The sequence below is a fragment of the Amblyomma mixtum genome, chromosome 8 (assembly GCF_055824585.1).
Source record: "Amblyomma mixtum isolate Tamu chromosome 8, ASM5582458v1, whole genome shotgun sequence".
In the NCBI taxonomy this organism is placed as follows: Eukaryota; Metazoa; Arthropoda; class Arachnida; order Ixodida; family Ixodidae; genus Amblyomma; species Amblyomma mixtum.
In genome coordinates, this window is record NC_143019.1 from 122,344,272 (window position 1) to 122,360,927 (window position 16,656).

The window sequence follows — 16,656 nt, forward strand, 5'->3', positions numbered from 1 at the left end:
GCTAGAGAACAGCAATAATCTTTGTCTTAAGAAACTCAGCAGCAGCATCAGAATCACGCACCCGAAATGGGTCATCTAATTCTATCTTTCCAAATTTTCTTCCAAAAACACAGCGACGCACTTTTCCCACGTTCCGGCTCAGAATACTGTTACACGAAACAGGCATTCTGCCTTGTATAGCGCTAAATAACATATCAAAATTGCCTTTCATACTTAGCTCAGTGCTCCGTACAAACCTGTTAATTTCAAGCGGCTTGAATAGCTTCTTTTCCCTCACTTTTGCAACAGACACTTTGTTTAGTCGGTTGAAGAGTGCTGCAGCTGCACTTCACCTGCACTTTTCGTCCTTGACGAAAAAATGTTTGCGGCTGAAACTGGCAAAACCACCTTCTTTGTCCGAATTCACAACACATAGGTTCTGCGATTTCCAACCATGAACCGGAGCCTAAGTTTTGAAATTAGAGGATATGTTGAAATCGCACAAGTAAAGGAGAGTTTCTTCTCTGGTTTCTTGGAAATGTGTCCAGGAAACTGTTCGTCTCATTTTCGTGCTTAAGTATTAATGAATTGTCCGATTTTACTAATTTTGTATCAAGCGACGTTGTATCTGCCGTCCATGCTGAGACGGCAGTCGCGAAGGTCGCTGTTAATTTGTAACAAACGGAGGAATGGTCGATGAACGCCTTGTGAGCATATTCTAGTGCATGTGTGTAGCTTGGCGTGTCCCGCGTTTTTTATGCCCCCTTTTTACTTTTGTTGTCGCCCCCAACCAGTCTGTCTTAGCACGCCTTTGAATGAATCCCACTCGAGACTCGTGAGGAAATAAGTACTCGTCAACTCAGCGTCGGCAAGATTTGCGCTTTAGTATGTGACATGAAATGCGAGCTCCCAGCCAGATTAATCAGTTATATTTTTATTTTCTGAGATCATAGCAAGTAATGCGCCGTTTAGTATTCACGTTAAAAAGTATATGCCGACTGTTTAGTGCGCGTCCTCGACAGAAGTAGTCGGAGTCACTTTGTGAGGCCCAGCCTTTTGGCTGCCAATGTACGCATCTTAGCCTTTTGCGCTTTGCCAACGGGCGTCCTGGGTACGTTGGGATCGTAGATGAAGTACCTGGGAATCTTGAATCGAGCCAGCTGGAAAAGGCGGAACAGGAAGAAAGAATGAGCTGAATGTTTGATACCAACGTTGAGCATACTGGGGAATTCGGTTGCAAGTAAATGGAGCCCTCGAATTTGGAAAAGAGAAGAAGAGCTTATCTACAGAGAATGGAACACTTAGACACACAACATACTTAACAGCGCCAGGTCGAGTGTGAAATGCTACCGAGACATCACTCGTCGCAGGAATGACAGTAGCAGGAAAAAAAATGTGGCAGTTACTGCGAAGAAGAGTATGCCTCTGTTTCCCGCGGTAATGTCTTAGTGTTGGTTGTGTGATATTAGAGGGTGATCGGCCGGAAGACTAAGTGTTTCTCAGAAATTTTTCACTGAAAACTCGAAGTCTACTTTTGCAGTTATCGTTCTTAACATTTACGTGCAAAAAATACGCTGGGTTGCAAAAAAACCTAAATTAAGTAAACGTCTTGGCTAGCTTATTATCTACAGCCCATGGTTATGAAAGGTCTTATGCATTGGGCGAAGCATTTAAACAGTATGTGAACAACTCTAACTGCGGAAGATATGGTTTGAGAAGTGGCATCGATAGATTTTTTTTTGAACTCAAGACGATCAATTTTCATACGGTTTAGGGGAAGCGCGCACTACAGTTAATGAATTATTCGGAAAGAACGAAAACTGTAAGAAACCAGGAATTCGATAACAACAACTAGCTTACAACATTGGTTTTTGTATAGAGGGATAAATCTAGTTAAAAAAATTGAGCCGCTCAAAACTCAGGCACATCGCAGCTCCGTGAATGCAAAGGTTTGCGCGGCACATTAAATAGACAGAAAGAGTAGATGTACTCCGACAGAAAACTCTGGATTACTCTGAAATTTCACCTGTTCTGATCATCATCAAGCCTTTTACTATATTGGCGAGAAGGTGAGTCCACTCCTGAGAAAAGTGATTTAACTTTACGGTCCCCTTCGTCATTTACGGCCCCAGAAAACGTGGGCAATGTTACATCATTGAATAATATGCATAAATCATACCAATCAAAAAAAGAATGAGCGTAAAAAGTAATTCATCGGACCCCAAGGTTGTCGCGCGGCAGTTAGCCGTTGAGTTTAGGAAAAATGATACCAACCTGCCAATTTCACTGCCAATGACAACTGATACTGCACATTGTCTCGTCTATAGTTTAGCCATAGTTACACGTACCGGATTTTCAAGGTTTAACAGGGGGGATACCAAGTTAATAAGAACTAGCTTAACCAAGATATACCAATACCTTAGGCTACGTACACCCCCCGTCAAAAGTATACAGCCCAAGGGGTGTGATTGTGAGGCCTGCAGCATGGCTCGTTATGCATCCTCAGCAACCGTGATCTCTCTAAAGAGAAAAGGCATTGAGTCCTCAATCCTACCAAGCTTTGGACTTCTCAGTGCACTAGGGAGCCACGCTAAACAGCTTCGAAGCAAACCCCTTGGGCTCTATACTTTTGACGGGGGCTGTACATCCTGGCATAGCAGAGCGAAGCCACTGCCAATTTTTTGCCCAGCTTTTCCAATATTCCCCTTCACCGATCCTGCGCGCGCAGACCGCCTCTCGGCCGCCCGTTCACCCAAGAAACAAACGAGTTCTACTACTTTAGAACAGACCCGTATGTCTGTAGATCACAAAATGAACAAGGGAGGGGAAAACCTCAGGTTGCTAGAGCCAACGTTTCGACAAGGGGACTTGTCTTCGTCTGGGCAAAGCGTTCATCATCGGCAGCGATTAAATAGGGCCTTCGCTCCGAGGAGGAAGGCCCCGGGGGTGGGGAAGGAAAGTGGTGTGGGAGGGGATGCGTGTCAGGAAGGGGTGGGAGGTGAATCATGATTCGTTAGGCTGCAATAGTGGAACAACTTATATCCGGGGGGTGTATAATGAACAAAAGGCTTTGAAGGGGCTGCGACGGGGGAAGGGGATGAGGCGCTGGGTGAACCTGCAAAACTCAGATAAAAGGATTAGTCAGCGTGGTACAGGGAAATGAGAACAAGGAAAAAAAAATAGGCTGGCACTGGAAGGAGAAAGGAAGGGGGGCATTTCCAAGGAAGGACAAGGCAGGGGGGGGGGGGGGGGGGGGGGGAATGGCTCGTGTTCAGAGAAAGCCAAAAAGTGGGGGCGGAGGGGGTAACAGGATTGTCATGGTTTCCGAGAACTGGTAGCAGGGGATTAGGAGAAAAAAAAAAGGTGAACAAAGGGAGAGGGTGACAAGGCCGGAAATGGGGTGGAAGATATGACGTGGGAAGGGTGCAAGGAGCGACAGTATACTTATGTGAGGTTCTAGGAAATAGTCTGACCACGTGCAAGACATTTGTTAATTTAAAATTATGCTGACCCTGGAATGTACCTGAGAGATTCCAGGTTTCCTCTGGACATGTTGATCCCTGTTGGTTGCAGTGTTTTAAATTTGTGGATTAGGAATGCTTCTCTGTATTTTCTGTCCCTAGTCGATTTGAAGCCTGACTGAAGAATGAACAATTTGAGTTCGTCGAATTTGTGATGGCGTTGATTGAAATGGGTCGACACTGCCTTCTGTTCATTCCGTGTTGTGTCAGCCCGGTGCCCGTTTAATCTGGCACTCATTGTTTGTCCGGTTTCTCCGATATATTGTTTCTGGCAGTAGGAGCACTGGAGCATGTAGATAATATTGGACGATGTGCAGTCAAAACTGGTCTTTATATCGAAACTGAAATTGCTTGGCGTACTTTTAACCGTAGTGTCCCTTTGTAAATGTTTGGGAATGTTTCGCCCCCACTTTTTGGCTTTCTCTGAACACGAGCCATTTCCCCCCCCCCCCTGCCTTGTCCTTCCTTGGAAATGCCCCCCTTCCTTTCTCCTTCCAGTGCCAGCCTATTTTTTTTTCTTCCTTGTTCTCATTTCCCTGTACCACGCTGACTAATCCTTTTATCTGAGTTTTGCAGGTTCACCCAGCGCCTCATCCCCTTCCCCCGTCTCAGCCCCTTCAAAGCCTTTTGTTCATTATACACCCCCCGGATATAAGTTGTTCCACTATTGCAGCCTAACGAATCATGATTCACCTCCCACCCCTTCCTGACACGCATCCCCTCCCACACCACTTTCCTTCCCCACCCACGGGGCCTTCCTCCTCGGAGCGAAGGCCCTATTTAATCCCTGCCGATGATGAACGCTTTGCCCAGACGAAGACAAGTCCCCTTGTCGAAACGTTGGCTCTAGCAACCTGAGGTTTTCCCCTCCCTTGTTCATTTTGTGATCGCCAAGGACCATCTACCGCACCCTCTCTCTACCATGGACCGTATATATGTAGAACAGACAAGGGAAGGGCTAAAATGTTGACTAATAATTTCCGTCGATCAACACCACAAAGAAAAAAATCCCTTGGGCTTCTTGGTTTCTGTGACTGTTGGATTCTCTCTCTCACCCCCCGCCCCCCTACAGAAGCACACGAGCGCGCGCGCGCGCGCACACACACACACACACACACACACACACGCACACGCACACGCACACGCACACGCACACGCACACGCACACGCACACACACACACACACACACACACACACACGCACGCACGCACGCACGCACGCACGCACGCACGCGATATGCTGGATACGTCGTCACACGAAATATAGGTGTCGTCTTCCTCGGGCGATTTCAGTGAAGTGCATGCTCTGACCCAGACGTTCTGACGCTTTTCCCAGAGCCTACACAACGCTAGCGTGCACTCGAAAACGGTGGCAACACTTTGTTTCAGCGAGCACTACACCACTGTGAACACACTGGCAGGAATGTTGTTGCACTCCAGGTTTCTCGCTTATAAGTGCACCTTTGCCATCCAGACTAACGTCAATGTACGCAGAGAGAGCCAGGGAGTCAATTTTACTGAAAAGAATAATTGGATGGAGTCGCCCTCAGTGTCCCAATAAATCTATATAACATAGGATTTAAAGAATTCCTCCAATTAATCTACGTCAGTCGCGTTTGTCTGGCGTGAATTTTTTTCCACTGCCTCCATTTTTTGTTTAATGGACGAGATTTGACCAAAAGGAGGTCTGACTGAATATCAATGCATTTTTTTGTAATACGCCTACGGTCTCTCGGAGCCTTGACGCAGAATTTTTAAGTGAAATTAAATGCTACAACATGGGATATAGTGTGAATATGCTTAAAGTGTTGTATGATACGGACATTATCTGCTCGCTACGAGAGCGTGAAACACGTTGTTCTTAGCCCAAGAAAAATTAAGGTACAAACAATGCTCCAGAACATAGTTTTGGAAGTTCTGCATAGCACGCTTACGAGCCGTTGTTATGAGGTTTATGTACCATGGAATTAATTTTAATTTTTCTTTCTTTTTGCATAATTGTGGAGGCAGCGGCTCATGTGGAATTAAGGACCGAAATCTTTAACAGAATTCCCTTTCTGAGCTAATAACAAGAGAACAGTTAGTGGCAATGTTAACAAGAGCTGCCAGCTCAACATGTTCATATTAGATGTCCTACCTTGCCTTCACAGTGATCCCTCAGCTCCTCCTCAGTGGCACTCAGTCCGTTCTTGAGCACGATCCACGCGCACAACTCCTCTCCCATGCGGTTGTCGGGTACCCCGATAACCTTTATTAAAGAACAAAAAAGAAACACGCTCGCTAAAGATTGATATGCGCCGCCGCAGTGGCTCAGTGGTTACGGCGCTCGGCTCCTGACCCGAAAGACGCGGGTTCGATCCCGGCCGCAGCGATCGGATTTCGATGGTGGAGAAATTCTAGAGGCCCGTGTACTGTGCGATGACAGTGCACATTAAAGAACTCCAGGTGGTCGAAGCCTCCGGAGCCCTTCACTATGGAGTCCCTCATAGCCTGAGTCGCTTTGGGACGTCAAGCCCCCCTAAACCGGATGGATAATCTGTACAGCACTCGGAAAGTGCAACAGAAAGAGAAGCGCGGCTGCTGCAACATTCCAGAAGTGACGTGGCCTGCACATGTTGAAAGCGCTAACTCCTAAATTCGCAGCATAGAGAAATACATTGTGTATTGCGCTTCGCAAGCGCAGTGCTTGCAGTCATCATCATCATCAGCCTGACTATGCCCGCTGCACGGCAAAGCCTCTCCAATGCCTCTTCAATTATTCCTGTCCTTTGGCAGGTGCGGCTATCACATCCACGCAAACTTCGCAATCTCATACGCCTACCTAACTTTCTGCCGCCCCCTGCTACGCTTGCCTTCTTTTGGAATCCGCTCCGTTACCCTTATGGGTTAGCGGTTATCTTGCCTTGCAGTGGTGTGATTCAAACGTTTCTAGAACTCTGTTTTGGTTGCTTTAGAAAACTGGGTATGAGCCATTCGAATTGGCTAGCCATCTTGAAAGGTTGGTTCGGTTTATGAAATTTGAATGCCCCAAAGCGACTCAGGCTATGAGAGACGCAGTAGTGAAGTACTCCGGAAATTTCGACCACCTGAGGTTCTTTAACGTGCGCTGACATCGCACAGTACACCGCGGCCGGGATCGAACCCGTGTCTTTCGGGACAGCAGCCCAGCGGCATAACCATTCAGCCACTGCGAATTTTTTCCCGTTATTGCATGGAAATAGTGCCGAAAAGAAAAATGTAAGCATGCTTCGCTACAAAACACCAGGCGACCATACCCCTGCTTGACCCCACATTCCAAAACATCAAAAGTCTGGGATGCACACACATGCTTCGAGATAGACGAGCCAGCTGGGCGGCTCTTTCAGGGCAGCATATGCTCCCCGCATCAAATCGCATTGTTCACGTTGCAAAGGTTTCGACGACCATGAGGGATTCGGCGTGGCGGTCCATCCTGTGGCTCTTCCAGAGACTAAATAGTCCCAGCGACATAAATAGATCACATTACACAGCACAGTTTTTCTCCACAGGAAAGAAAACTTGAGCTGTAGGGCGTGATGTCAACTTCTTAATGGTTCGCTGTAATATGTCCGAGGAGAATACAGCATCAATGCACAGAATAAAGCAAAGGTCATTTGTCTCCGCTGTATTGCACAGGTGGCAATTCGCCGTTCACGGCGCAAGCACCTCCTTAGCATAAAGCCATGCCTTCACAGGCAGCGTAGATGTGTGCAGTTTGAAGAAGAATGTTTTTGCAGCAGAAAAAATGCAGATTCGCCTAACACCTTTTAAAACACTGGTGTCAAGGAACTCCAGAAAAGGTTGCCGGTGCAATAGTACAGGGAACAAATACCCTGTAAGTGCCTGAGTCATCTACCTTCTGGAGAGCCAATACAGGTAGTCTAAGGAAAAGAACACATTGAGGAAATTGAAGGTGTCAGCAACTTCCTTAAGGAATCCCCTTAAGGAATCCCCCTCACGAGTGCGTCCAGTCAGTGCGAAAAGGAAAGGCAAATGAGCACTGAGTCGCCTAATAAGCACAGCTACTAAAAAAGGTGGTTTGCCGATTTGAGAAAGAAAAAATGGCTGAGGCTTAGCTAAGGTTAAGCCTAGTCAGATGCGAAGCATATTGATGGCTAGGCTTGGTAAAGTTCCTCGCTTTGTTCTTCAATTGTAGAACGTTGTCGCCGAGCCGCATATTGAGCACGCCGCTTAGCCAGACGTTCATCCCGCTCTTCATCGGTCTCTGTGGCACGCTGAAGCTTTCGCTTCTCGTTCAAATCAGCCCTGCTTCTAGGCGGCATCCCAACACCTGGCCGCCTCGTAAGTGCCCGGAGAGCGAGGCAAGCTCAGCTTTATACCTCTGCTGTAGCGTCACGTGGTCAGCTGCAGCGCCTCTGATGTGGAGCCTCCACCGCCGCAGCCGACCGCGCGAGCCGGCAGCCCATCTCTCCTCTGATGTGACGTCATGTTGTCACGTGGTCAGCCGCCGCGCCTCAGATGTGGAGCCTCCACCTCCGCGGCCGACCGCGCGAGCCGGCAGCCCATCTCTCCTCTGCTGTGACGTCATGTTGTCACGTGGTGTCACGTGGTCACGCTAAAGGTCAATGGTAGCTCCACCGCCGCGCTCAACGGGCTGTAGTGTAGCTCTAGTAGTATGCTTCGCATAAAAAACGCGAAACAAGCTGATACACAAATAAATGAACACGGCCTATTCCACCAGATTATAGAGAAAGAAATAGGTTATCGCGAAGTATGGGTTTCCATTGGGAACGCCTTACGAAGGTTGCAAATATTCTCTGCATAAACTGCACTTTATTCCTCGCACAGTGGAGAACCTGCATCGCATAGGTAAGCTTTGCGAATACAGAAATGTTGCAGACTAGAGCCCGAGAAAACGCCGACAGTTCCCCACTCATCCAAGCCTGGGTTTCTCGCCTCGTGGAGATTATCTGTGAATCCCAGCAGCCCCCACTGTTGCGAATTTGGTGAAGAGGAACTCCTAAGTAGTGAAGGGTCCCGCCGTCCCAGCTTATGCCACCATAATGACTTGGCGTTGTACCCCATTGGCCCAACCAAAACCCCTTAGATTGATCTAAATTAGGAGCCACATCTGATACGTCGCGAAACTGTTGAGTCCAATGTAATGCCTCATTCACACTCGTTTTGTCAGAACAAAAGAGGGCGACATCATCTGCCTGGGCTAAAATCTTAATTTCACATTGCGCCAGGGTGAAACCACGCATAGTTGTGCTGTTAATTATATCGAGGCAAAGGGGTTCAAGATATCGGGCAAACAACAAAACGATAATGGATAGCCTTGTCGAACAGATGATTTCTATGGAAAACGATTGATTAGGTCTTGAATATTAATGTCATTAATATTATGTCCCTTATCTCTCCCATCATCCACAAGGTTTTATTCGCATGCCAAATCAGTAAGTAAAGCAGCAATCAATAGATAGATAGAGAGAGGGGGGCAAAGGAAGGGGTGTTAACCAGAATGGTTTCCGGTTGGCTACCCTGCACTGGGTAAAGGAATGAAAGGATTAAAGAGAGATGCAGCACGAGGGTCATTGAAGAAAGTATATACCCTCTTTAAAGATGGAAGCCGCCGCAGTGGGTCAGTGCGCGCTCAGTGTTGAGTACACAGAGGGCCACTGTGGCGGCTTCTATATTTAAACACGGTACAAACTTTCTTCTATGCCCTCGAAAGCTATTGGACACCAAAAAGATGAATATGCTTTGCCTTAAAAGGACTCTGAGAACAAGCTGAATTCGGCTAGTACCGTCTAACTGGGGATGTTCAATGAAACATAGCTACCAATCTTGAAAACAAAGGTCCTGAAATACGATACTGCTGTCATGCCCAGCGGTAATTTTCAGAAGCAGACTGCGTGTACGTTGGTAATGTTTTTAATTCGTAACTCGTAGGCTCAGCTCCGCCGCTATTCTTTTATTTGTCACTGGCATCAAGAGAGTGAATTTCGTGGGCAGGAGAAATGTTAATATTTTAAATTCTATTTTCTCGGCAAAAGATGATTATTTGCTGCTTAATAATCGTCAACATGCCAAAGAAGGCCTATGCAAATAACGTTCAGTCAAGGCATAAACGCCATAAAATTTTTCTGAATGTCTCTACGCAGGTACGTACCAAGCTCTCTTGGATGGCCGGATGGGTGTTGAGGACTTCTTCCACCTCGACCGGAGATATATTTTCTCCTCCACGAATCACCATGTCCTTGAGTCGGTTCATAATGGTAACATAGCCGTCGGCGTCCATGACACCCACGTCGCTGCAGGAAAGAAATATTTAAATAGTGTTAACTGGGAACGTTTTCTTGTTACCACTGATGAATTTTCCAAACTAAGTTATCACAAAAACCAGATGCTATTACAAAACTAGAGCCTCTAATCTACTTTTATCACAAGACTAGATTAGAGGCTCTGGTTCTCTGCCTTCTGCGTGATCTTGGCACTACGCCTTATTAAGCAATCGGAAAACTATGTTGGTAGGCACTTGGTATGGTTTATCTTCATCTGTGCGCATTCATTTATATCTATAGATTCCATGTTAAAGCCACGGCCGCTCAATGGAGGCGCACTTGGTGCGGCCCGCCGCGTCGCGCCTCAATGGGTGGGGGAGCGCGTATTGGGAGAAGTTCTAGTTTCCGCCGTTATTCTCCGCGGGGGCGCCACCTCTCCGTGACAAGCCGCCGCCGGCACGGACGGCCAGACGACGCGGAAGGAGTGCGCTGGCTGTGTTAGCACGTGTTTTCGCTCTAACTGCTCTGCATGACCGCGTGGTTCAGCTAGTTCTGCGTGCTTGTCATCGGTGCCTGTGTCGACAGCGTCCTAAGCGCATGCGACACCATGCCACGCAACTGCTGCGTGCCGCTGTGCACCACAAACGCTAAGATCCGAAGATCGGTTACCATGAGTTCCCGCATAAGCAGCAAGCTATGCAACATGGTGGTTTCAGCCCTTCTTCCCTATTTTGAGCAATGTCCGGAGTTGATTTGCGAGAGAGAAGACCGCAGTCACACCGAGGACATCTGCAAAGCCTTTCTAACCAAACTAATGCGACCACTGCTGGCCAATTGGGCAGACAACATCAATCTTACGCAGGAAAAAAATCATACTTGCTCATAAACCGCTTTCGAGGAAAGTTCTTCGCTTGTAAAATAGGCTTGAATTCCTTCGGTGCATCACGTGGCTTCAAAATAAAACGCAAAACATTGGCCGAGCCTGCTGGAGTCTGGTTGAACTGGCTGTCTTGTGTTGTTTGTTTTGCAACTGTTTGTGTCAGTAGTATATTTACGAGGGTAATCCCAAAAGTAAGGTCTCCAAAGGGCTGCGACCGCAGGGAAACTATATGCGTGGCTGCTCGCTATACTGCTGTGTTCATTGTTCCCCGTCTTCCAAACAAGCCATGACTCAGCGCGAAAGGGATTGTCAGTCTCGGCCCGACAACCATTTGAAATGGAGCTCCCGTTTGTCGCTACCGCCAGGAGCGAAGTTCACGCAAATGGCGTTCAACCAATCGAAAATTATCGCCAGTTGATGGAACTGTACGGAGAGTCTTGCATGGATGTTAAAAACTTCCGCAAGTGGTGTAGGGAGTTCGCAGCTGGTAGCACTGGAATTCACGACGAAGAAGCGGTAGACCGTCAATTTCTGATGAGACAGTCGCCAAGGTCGAAGAAATGATGCGGCAATATCGGAGGATCACACTCGACGAACCCTGCATATTGGTTCCTGGCGTTTCTAGAAGCACTATTCACAGGAGTTTGACCGCAAAGTTGAAATATCGGAAGGTGTGCCCAAAACGGGTTGCGCGTATGCTCACAGACGACCATCAACAATGCGTTGACCTCTCCCGCGAATTCCATCCGCGTTCTGGAGATGAAACGGAGACATTTTTGTATTTGTTACGGGTGATGAAGCCTAGACATTCCACTTCACGCCTGAGACTAAAAAAAAATCACGTGAATTGCGGCACTCATCTTTGCCCAAGCCGCGAAAATTCAAGCAAGCGCAGTCTGCCGGCAAAGGCATCTGCGTTTTGGGATCGAAAATGGGTATCGTTGTTAGACTTCATGACTCCTGGCTCCACAGTAAACGCGGACAGATATTGTGAAACCCTTTCGAAACTCAGACGGGCGATTCAAAATCGCAGAAGAGGAACAACGCTCGCCGCCACGTTGACTGTCAAACCATCGCTCTCCTAGAACAGTTTGTGCGGGACGTCATCAACCACTCACCCTACAGTCCGGACTTGGCACCAAGTGACTACCACTTATTTCCAAAGCTAAAAGAACACCACGCTGGAAGGCGCTTCACTGATGATGACGAAATGAAAGATGCGGTCAAACGATTCCTCAAAGGCATAGCGGCGAGCTGGTGTGACATGGGCATACAAAAACTGCCCCAGCGTCTGTAAAAATGCATAGACCGCAACGGCGATTATGTGCAAAAGTAGAAGAATGGTGTCCCTTTTAAGTGATTTGTAATTTGCTTAAAATAAACATATCTTTCGATTTATAAAAGAACTGCAAACCTTAATTTTGGGATGACCCTCGTACTTGGTGGTACCCACTTGGAACTATTTCCACCGAAAACGGAGCAACAGGCTGAACTATAATACAGAACGTTACGACCACAAGCGTAAGTTTACAGAAAGTTCACGTTCAATAAGTGGCCCGAAACCTTGTCCCGAGTTCAAGACTGTAATAAGTAATGAGTTATTACAGTGGTTGAAACGCCCGTAACTGAATGGGTGACCGCTCGGCGAAGCGCACTTCTTCCTAGATTCTCGGTGTAAACGCAAGTCCTCGTGCGATTGGGAAAAGCGCAGTGATCGTGACATGCCACTATCACGCTATCAATAGCAAACTTGCACGTGGTATCACCATAATGTGTGAAACGCAGCTCAGAAAGGCTAAAATTATAAGGCGCCTACCGTGCAGACGCCTAAACGAAAGCACTGCCTCGGCCGCTGCGCACAGCTCTCCGCCCGGACTCGTCCCGGAGCGGTGGCGCCGCAGCGGTGGCGACGAGAACTAGGCGCAATACGGCTCTTTCGGGCGACGCGACGGGCCGCACCCAGTGCGCTCTCCATTGAGCGGCCGTGTTAAAGCTGTCACATGAAAGTATGCTTCCAGGTATGAACTTTTACATGCCGAGGGTTGAAGCACTTGGATAACGTTACTTCCCTCCGTACAACGTATCTTGCAGCGAACGTTCCTTTCCACAACCTGTTCGCCTCATACGTACAGCCTTTGTCAAAGGTTTTGAGCCCAGGGGGTTTGCTTCTGAAGCACACTGTCTTGTTCGTAATGCATATCCAGCGCTCCAAATTTGCTGAAGGTAAGAAGAGTTCTGGTCCTGCCTCCTCCAATGGGTAGGACTACCACGAATATTGCAGGAGTCCCACTGCGAAGCTTAGAAGCAACCTCCTGGGCTCTAAACTTTTGACAAAGACTGTACTTCCTCATCGTATTTAGCTGCACAGGTGTCATTACAATCGCACCTTTCCTTGTGGTGCATTTAAGGTTTTCATCAGAAGTTCAATATCGAACTCTAAATCGCTGAGGAACCAGACATTCCTTCCGCACGACGCAATACTGCATAGATTTACCCTGTCTTGTACCAGCCGGCCTCCGCAAAGCATTCCCGCGTCTTCTGCTCATCATTGTAGTACCCGAGGAAGACGTTGTGGCCGCGGACCCACACTTCACCGGGCGTGTCCACCGGCTGCGCGCGGCCCGTCTTCGAGTCAGCGATTTTTACCTGCAAGGTCAAGTGTCGGCAATAAAGGGAGGAGAGGCATACTTGCCTCATAAATATATCGAGCCTCACTGAAATCACATAGCTAACAAGGCGCCGAATTCACACAAAGAAAATCCGGCGCAAAGTGCAAAAATGGTGGGCGCAAGGGTGATGATGCACTTTGAAGGAAAGCGTCGTAAACTTAGCTTAAGGTTTACAGTTGAGAATGTTCCACAATTTGCCGATTAGGTAGGATTCATGTTTAGTGCCCCATAAAAAAAATTGCAGCTATTATTGGAATATTTCATAACAGCAAGCGTTCAGGCATTTTGTAGCCAGCACCAGTAATCGAAAACTTAACGGTGGATTTGAAAGAGTAAAGCATTCAACCACAGTTCCGGACACCTCAGTAAAATGAACTAGCTACACTTGGATGGTGTATTAAAGTAATTTTTATCACATGTTGTTAAAAATAAAGCTAATGACGTCCTCTAATGTTAAGATTTACCTAAATAAGCAGCCTGATGGAAAAACCACGAGAAGCTTTCGAATAAAATTCCTTACTTTGACATCGTGAAAACTTTAGCATGTGCAGCAAATAAAACATGTCGAAATGTTGTGTTCACGAATTTCTATCGAAATTAGCAAATATTTCCACTTTGAGGTGCTGTTTTAAGATTTACCTTTTTTTTCTGAACAGCGGCACCCCGTTCAAGGCACTCAACAACCAACCGAAAATATTTGGTCACATCTGACGAATATTTACAGGAGTGTATTTCAACCAGATCTTACCCAGCAAGCTGCCTCGCGTACCAGGGCCTAATATTTCAAAAGCGATTTTTGATTCCTGAAGTACTATAATGTACTTCTGCATTATTAGTACTGTAAGTACTTGCTAACATACTTAAGTATATAAAGTACTTACAGTATTGTACTGTCTACAACTACTTCCTCTTTTTGCTTGCTATATGTCTACAACAAACCAGCAACGTTCAGGGTATCATGTCTGAGCCAGACAAAAGTAAATTGCTCTTTTTCGCTAGTACGCACTGTAAGTGTCTCAGCGGTGCGGTTTTGTGCACCCTAAATAATACGTTGCTTTGCTACAGCTGAGCGCGTGTAAAGAAGCAAGCAGACTGCACTTCACTGCACATTGTCTTGCCGCCATTAATATAACCGCTGTTCAGGCTGCCAGATGCTCGCTATGGCTGTCTATGGGTCGCTTAAGATCAGGAAACACACTTATGGCCACTTATAATGGCCGCAGACAAACGACCATTCGCTTATCAGGAACGTGTTCGCTGCTACCGTGCAAAATATGCATGGGACAATGCAACTCGTCTCTGATACAACGGGCAACATTGGCCGCGCCACTAGGTTATAGCGAACAAAAAGGGGTTGTAAACTTCCCCGCCCCCGCTTTCTCCCCGAATTCGAAGAACGTGTGCTTCCTACCTTCCTCCCTTCCCTTACGGCGTGGTTCAGGTGTTCGCCGAGATATGTGAGACAAATACTGCGCCATTTCCGTTCCTCAAAAACCAATTTACCAATTTTGCGCTTCAAGCGAGCGCGGAGATCGAAGAGCGTCTCTCGGCCCTCGCGACACACTGTAAAAAATTTCACACCTTTAAAGGGAACAAACTGACTAACACACCCTCGCACCCGACAAAATAGGAGTTTCTGTTACTCGTGCACCCGTCCTGCACCCGTCCTGCAAGCTAGCATTTTAGGGGCGGGTGCATTTGGCCAAAATACCCCCCAGTGCAGGCAAGGGTGTTCCTTTAAAAAATGTAAAGCTGGCTTCACCTCAGTTATGCATGCCGGACTAATTGGGGAAGGGAAATGTAAAAAACATAAAATATAGCTGTAGCTCGTGTGTTTTATGGGACAAAATATGTTGGCGTGGTTCCTGTGACAACAACACGTGCACGTGTGAAGCAGTAACATACGTTTTCGGCATTTTATCCACGTTTCACTGATGCATCGACGCGATTGTTAAGGCAACATTCCACATGGCGATCCCAACTTAACTAATTTTAAAGGCTGTACAAACGCTCTGACGGGGGCGATAGTATGCGCTTTTGAGGATTGCACTTTGAGGCATGGTTTACATCTTTCGCACCCGAGAACATACATGCAGCGGCGAGAAAAATATTGGTTCACTCGCAGCTGAAAAAAAAAGGGGTCATTGATTTTATTACAAATGCCAATAAAAATTGCTGGAATAATACCTATGCCACGAATGTGGGTGCTAATTGCTTGTTTTGATAATGACGTGCTCCTGTACTGAATCCATATCAAGGTGAAGCAGTTACGACTGCATCGCAGTGAATAGAGGAATCATTACGTTAAAGTGTTGCGATAATACGGGGTGTTTCACGTAACTTGAACCAAGTATTTAGAAAAAGCGGTTAACCGAGCGCCACAAGGAGCGCCACATGATGGCGAACAATGCATCGTTGGATTCAGCTGGCTGCGGTGTAACGCTTTTTTAAAATCCTTGGTTCAAGTTACGTGAAACACCCTGCATATTTTTCAAACAGAGTACTGTCAGCGCGAAATCATTCTACTTTACGCACGAAACTACGCGCAAAAAACAAGACCAAAATTAGCAATTTCTTGAAGCAACCTCTGTGTCAACTGGAAGAAAGGTAACGATGGAGACCTGAAGTTAATGAGGGTCCCAGAAGCACTTGAGAAGCTCAAAGAGCAAAGGGAAGAAAACAAAAATTTTATTTTGCCCCGACCTACGTAGCTCTCCAAAACTGAGCGAGTAGCAGAAGGTACCTGTGCAAACGCATTACAAAAAAAGTTTAATGTCTTAAAGCTAAACCTGAGCTATCGGAGACACCGTAGTGGAGGACCCCATACCATTTTAGGCAATCGTGGGTCCTTTAACGTGCACTGACATTCGCACAATACACGGACAATTTAGGCATTTAGTGCTTCCAGTTTCCGTTCTCGACAAACTATCGAACATCGTCTACGCACAGCAGCGCACAGGACATAGAACATGAGCTAGAACTTTTAGAACCTTAAGCGAACATTTCCATCCTCCCGCTGATCCCGTAACAGGCGCGCTGCGAGTGAAAGCACGCTGTGCGGGCCTATGAGAGCGCCAAGGGAGCCGAAGGTCTACTGGACCGGAGAAAAATCTGTCGCGATCAGACCTTGCAGTCCGCATTCGGCCTTATGCGTTGCTCTCAATCACCGCTGCGTTTTGTTGATTAATTCAAGTTTATGAAGAGCAATGCCACAGGCCTAGGGGCATTATGCCTATCCATCATAGCATAGCACCCTCCCGCCCATCTTCTACCTCTGAGCCACCTCACCACGAATGCCATGGCACCGTCCCTGTGCGGCCCTTCGAAGGTGTCGCTTGACGGTG

The 16,656-nt window shown here is 47.1% G+C and overlaps 1 protein-coding gene across 1 annotated transcript in view; it reads right to left on the bottom strand.

Moving 5' to 3' along the window:
* Positions 1–1,013: 1,013 nt before the first annotated feature.
* Positions 1,014–16,656, bottom strand: part of LOC149334177 (medium-chain acyl-CoA ligase ACSF2, mitochondrial-like) — a 92,480-nt gene continuing 76,837 nt past the window's right edge. The window contains exons 13-16 of the mRNA XM_089555055.1: positions 13,138–13,289; positions 9,652–9,793; positions 5,638–5,748; positions 1,014–1,139 (exon numbers count right to left, since the gene is read on the bottom strand). Coding sequence (XP_089411181.1) covers positions 1,014–1,139; positions 5,638–5,748; positions 9,652–9,793; positions 13,138–13,289 — 531 coding nt within the window. The remainder of the gene's footprint in view (positions 1,140–5,637; positions 5,749–9,651; positions 9,794–13,137; positions 13,290–16,656) is intronic.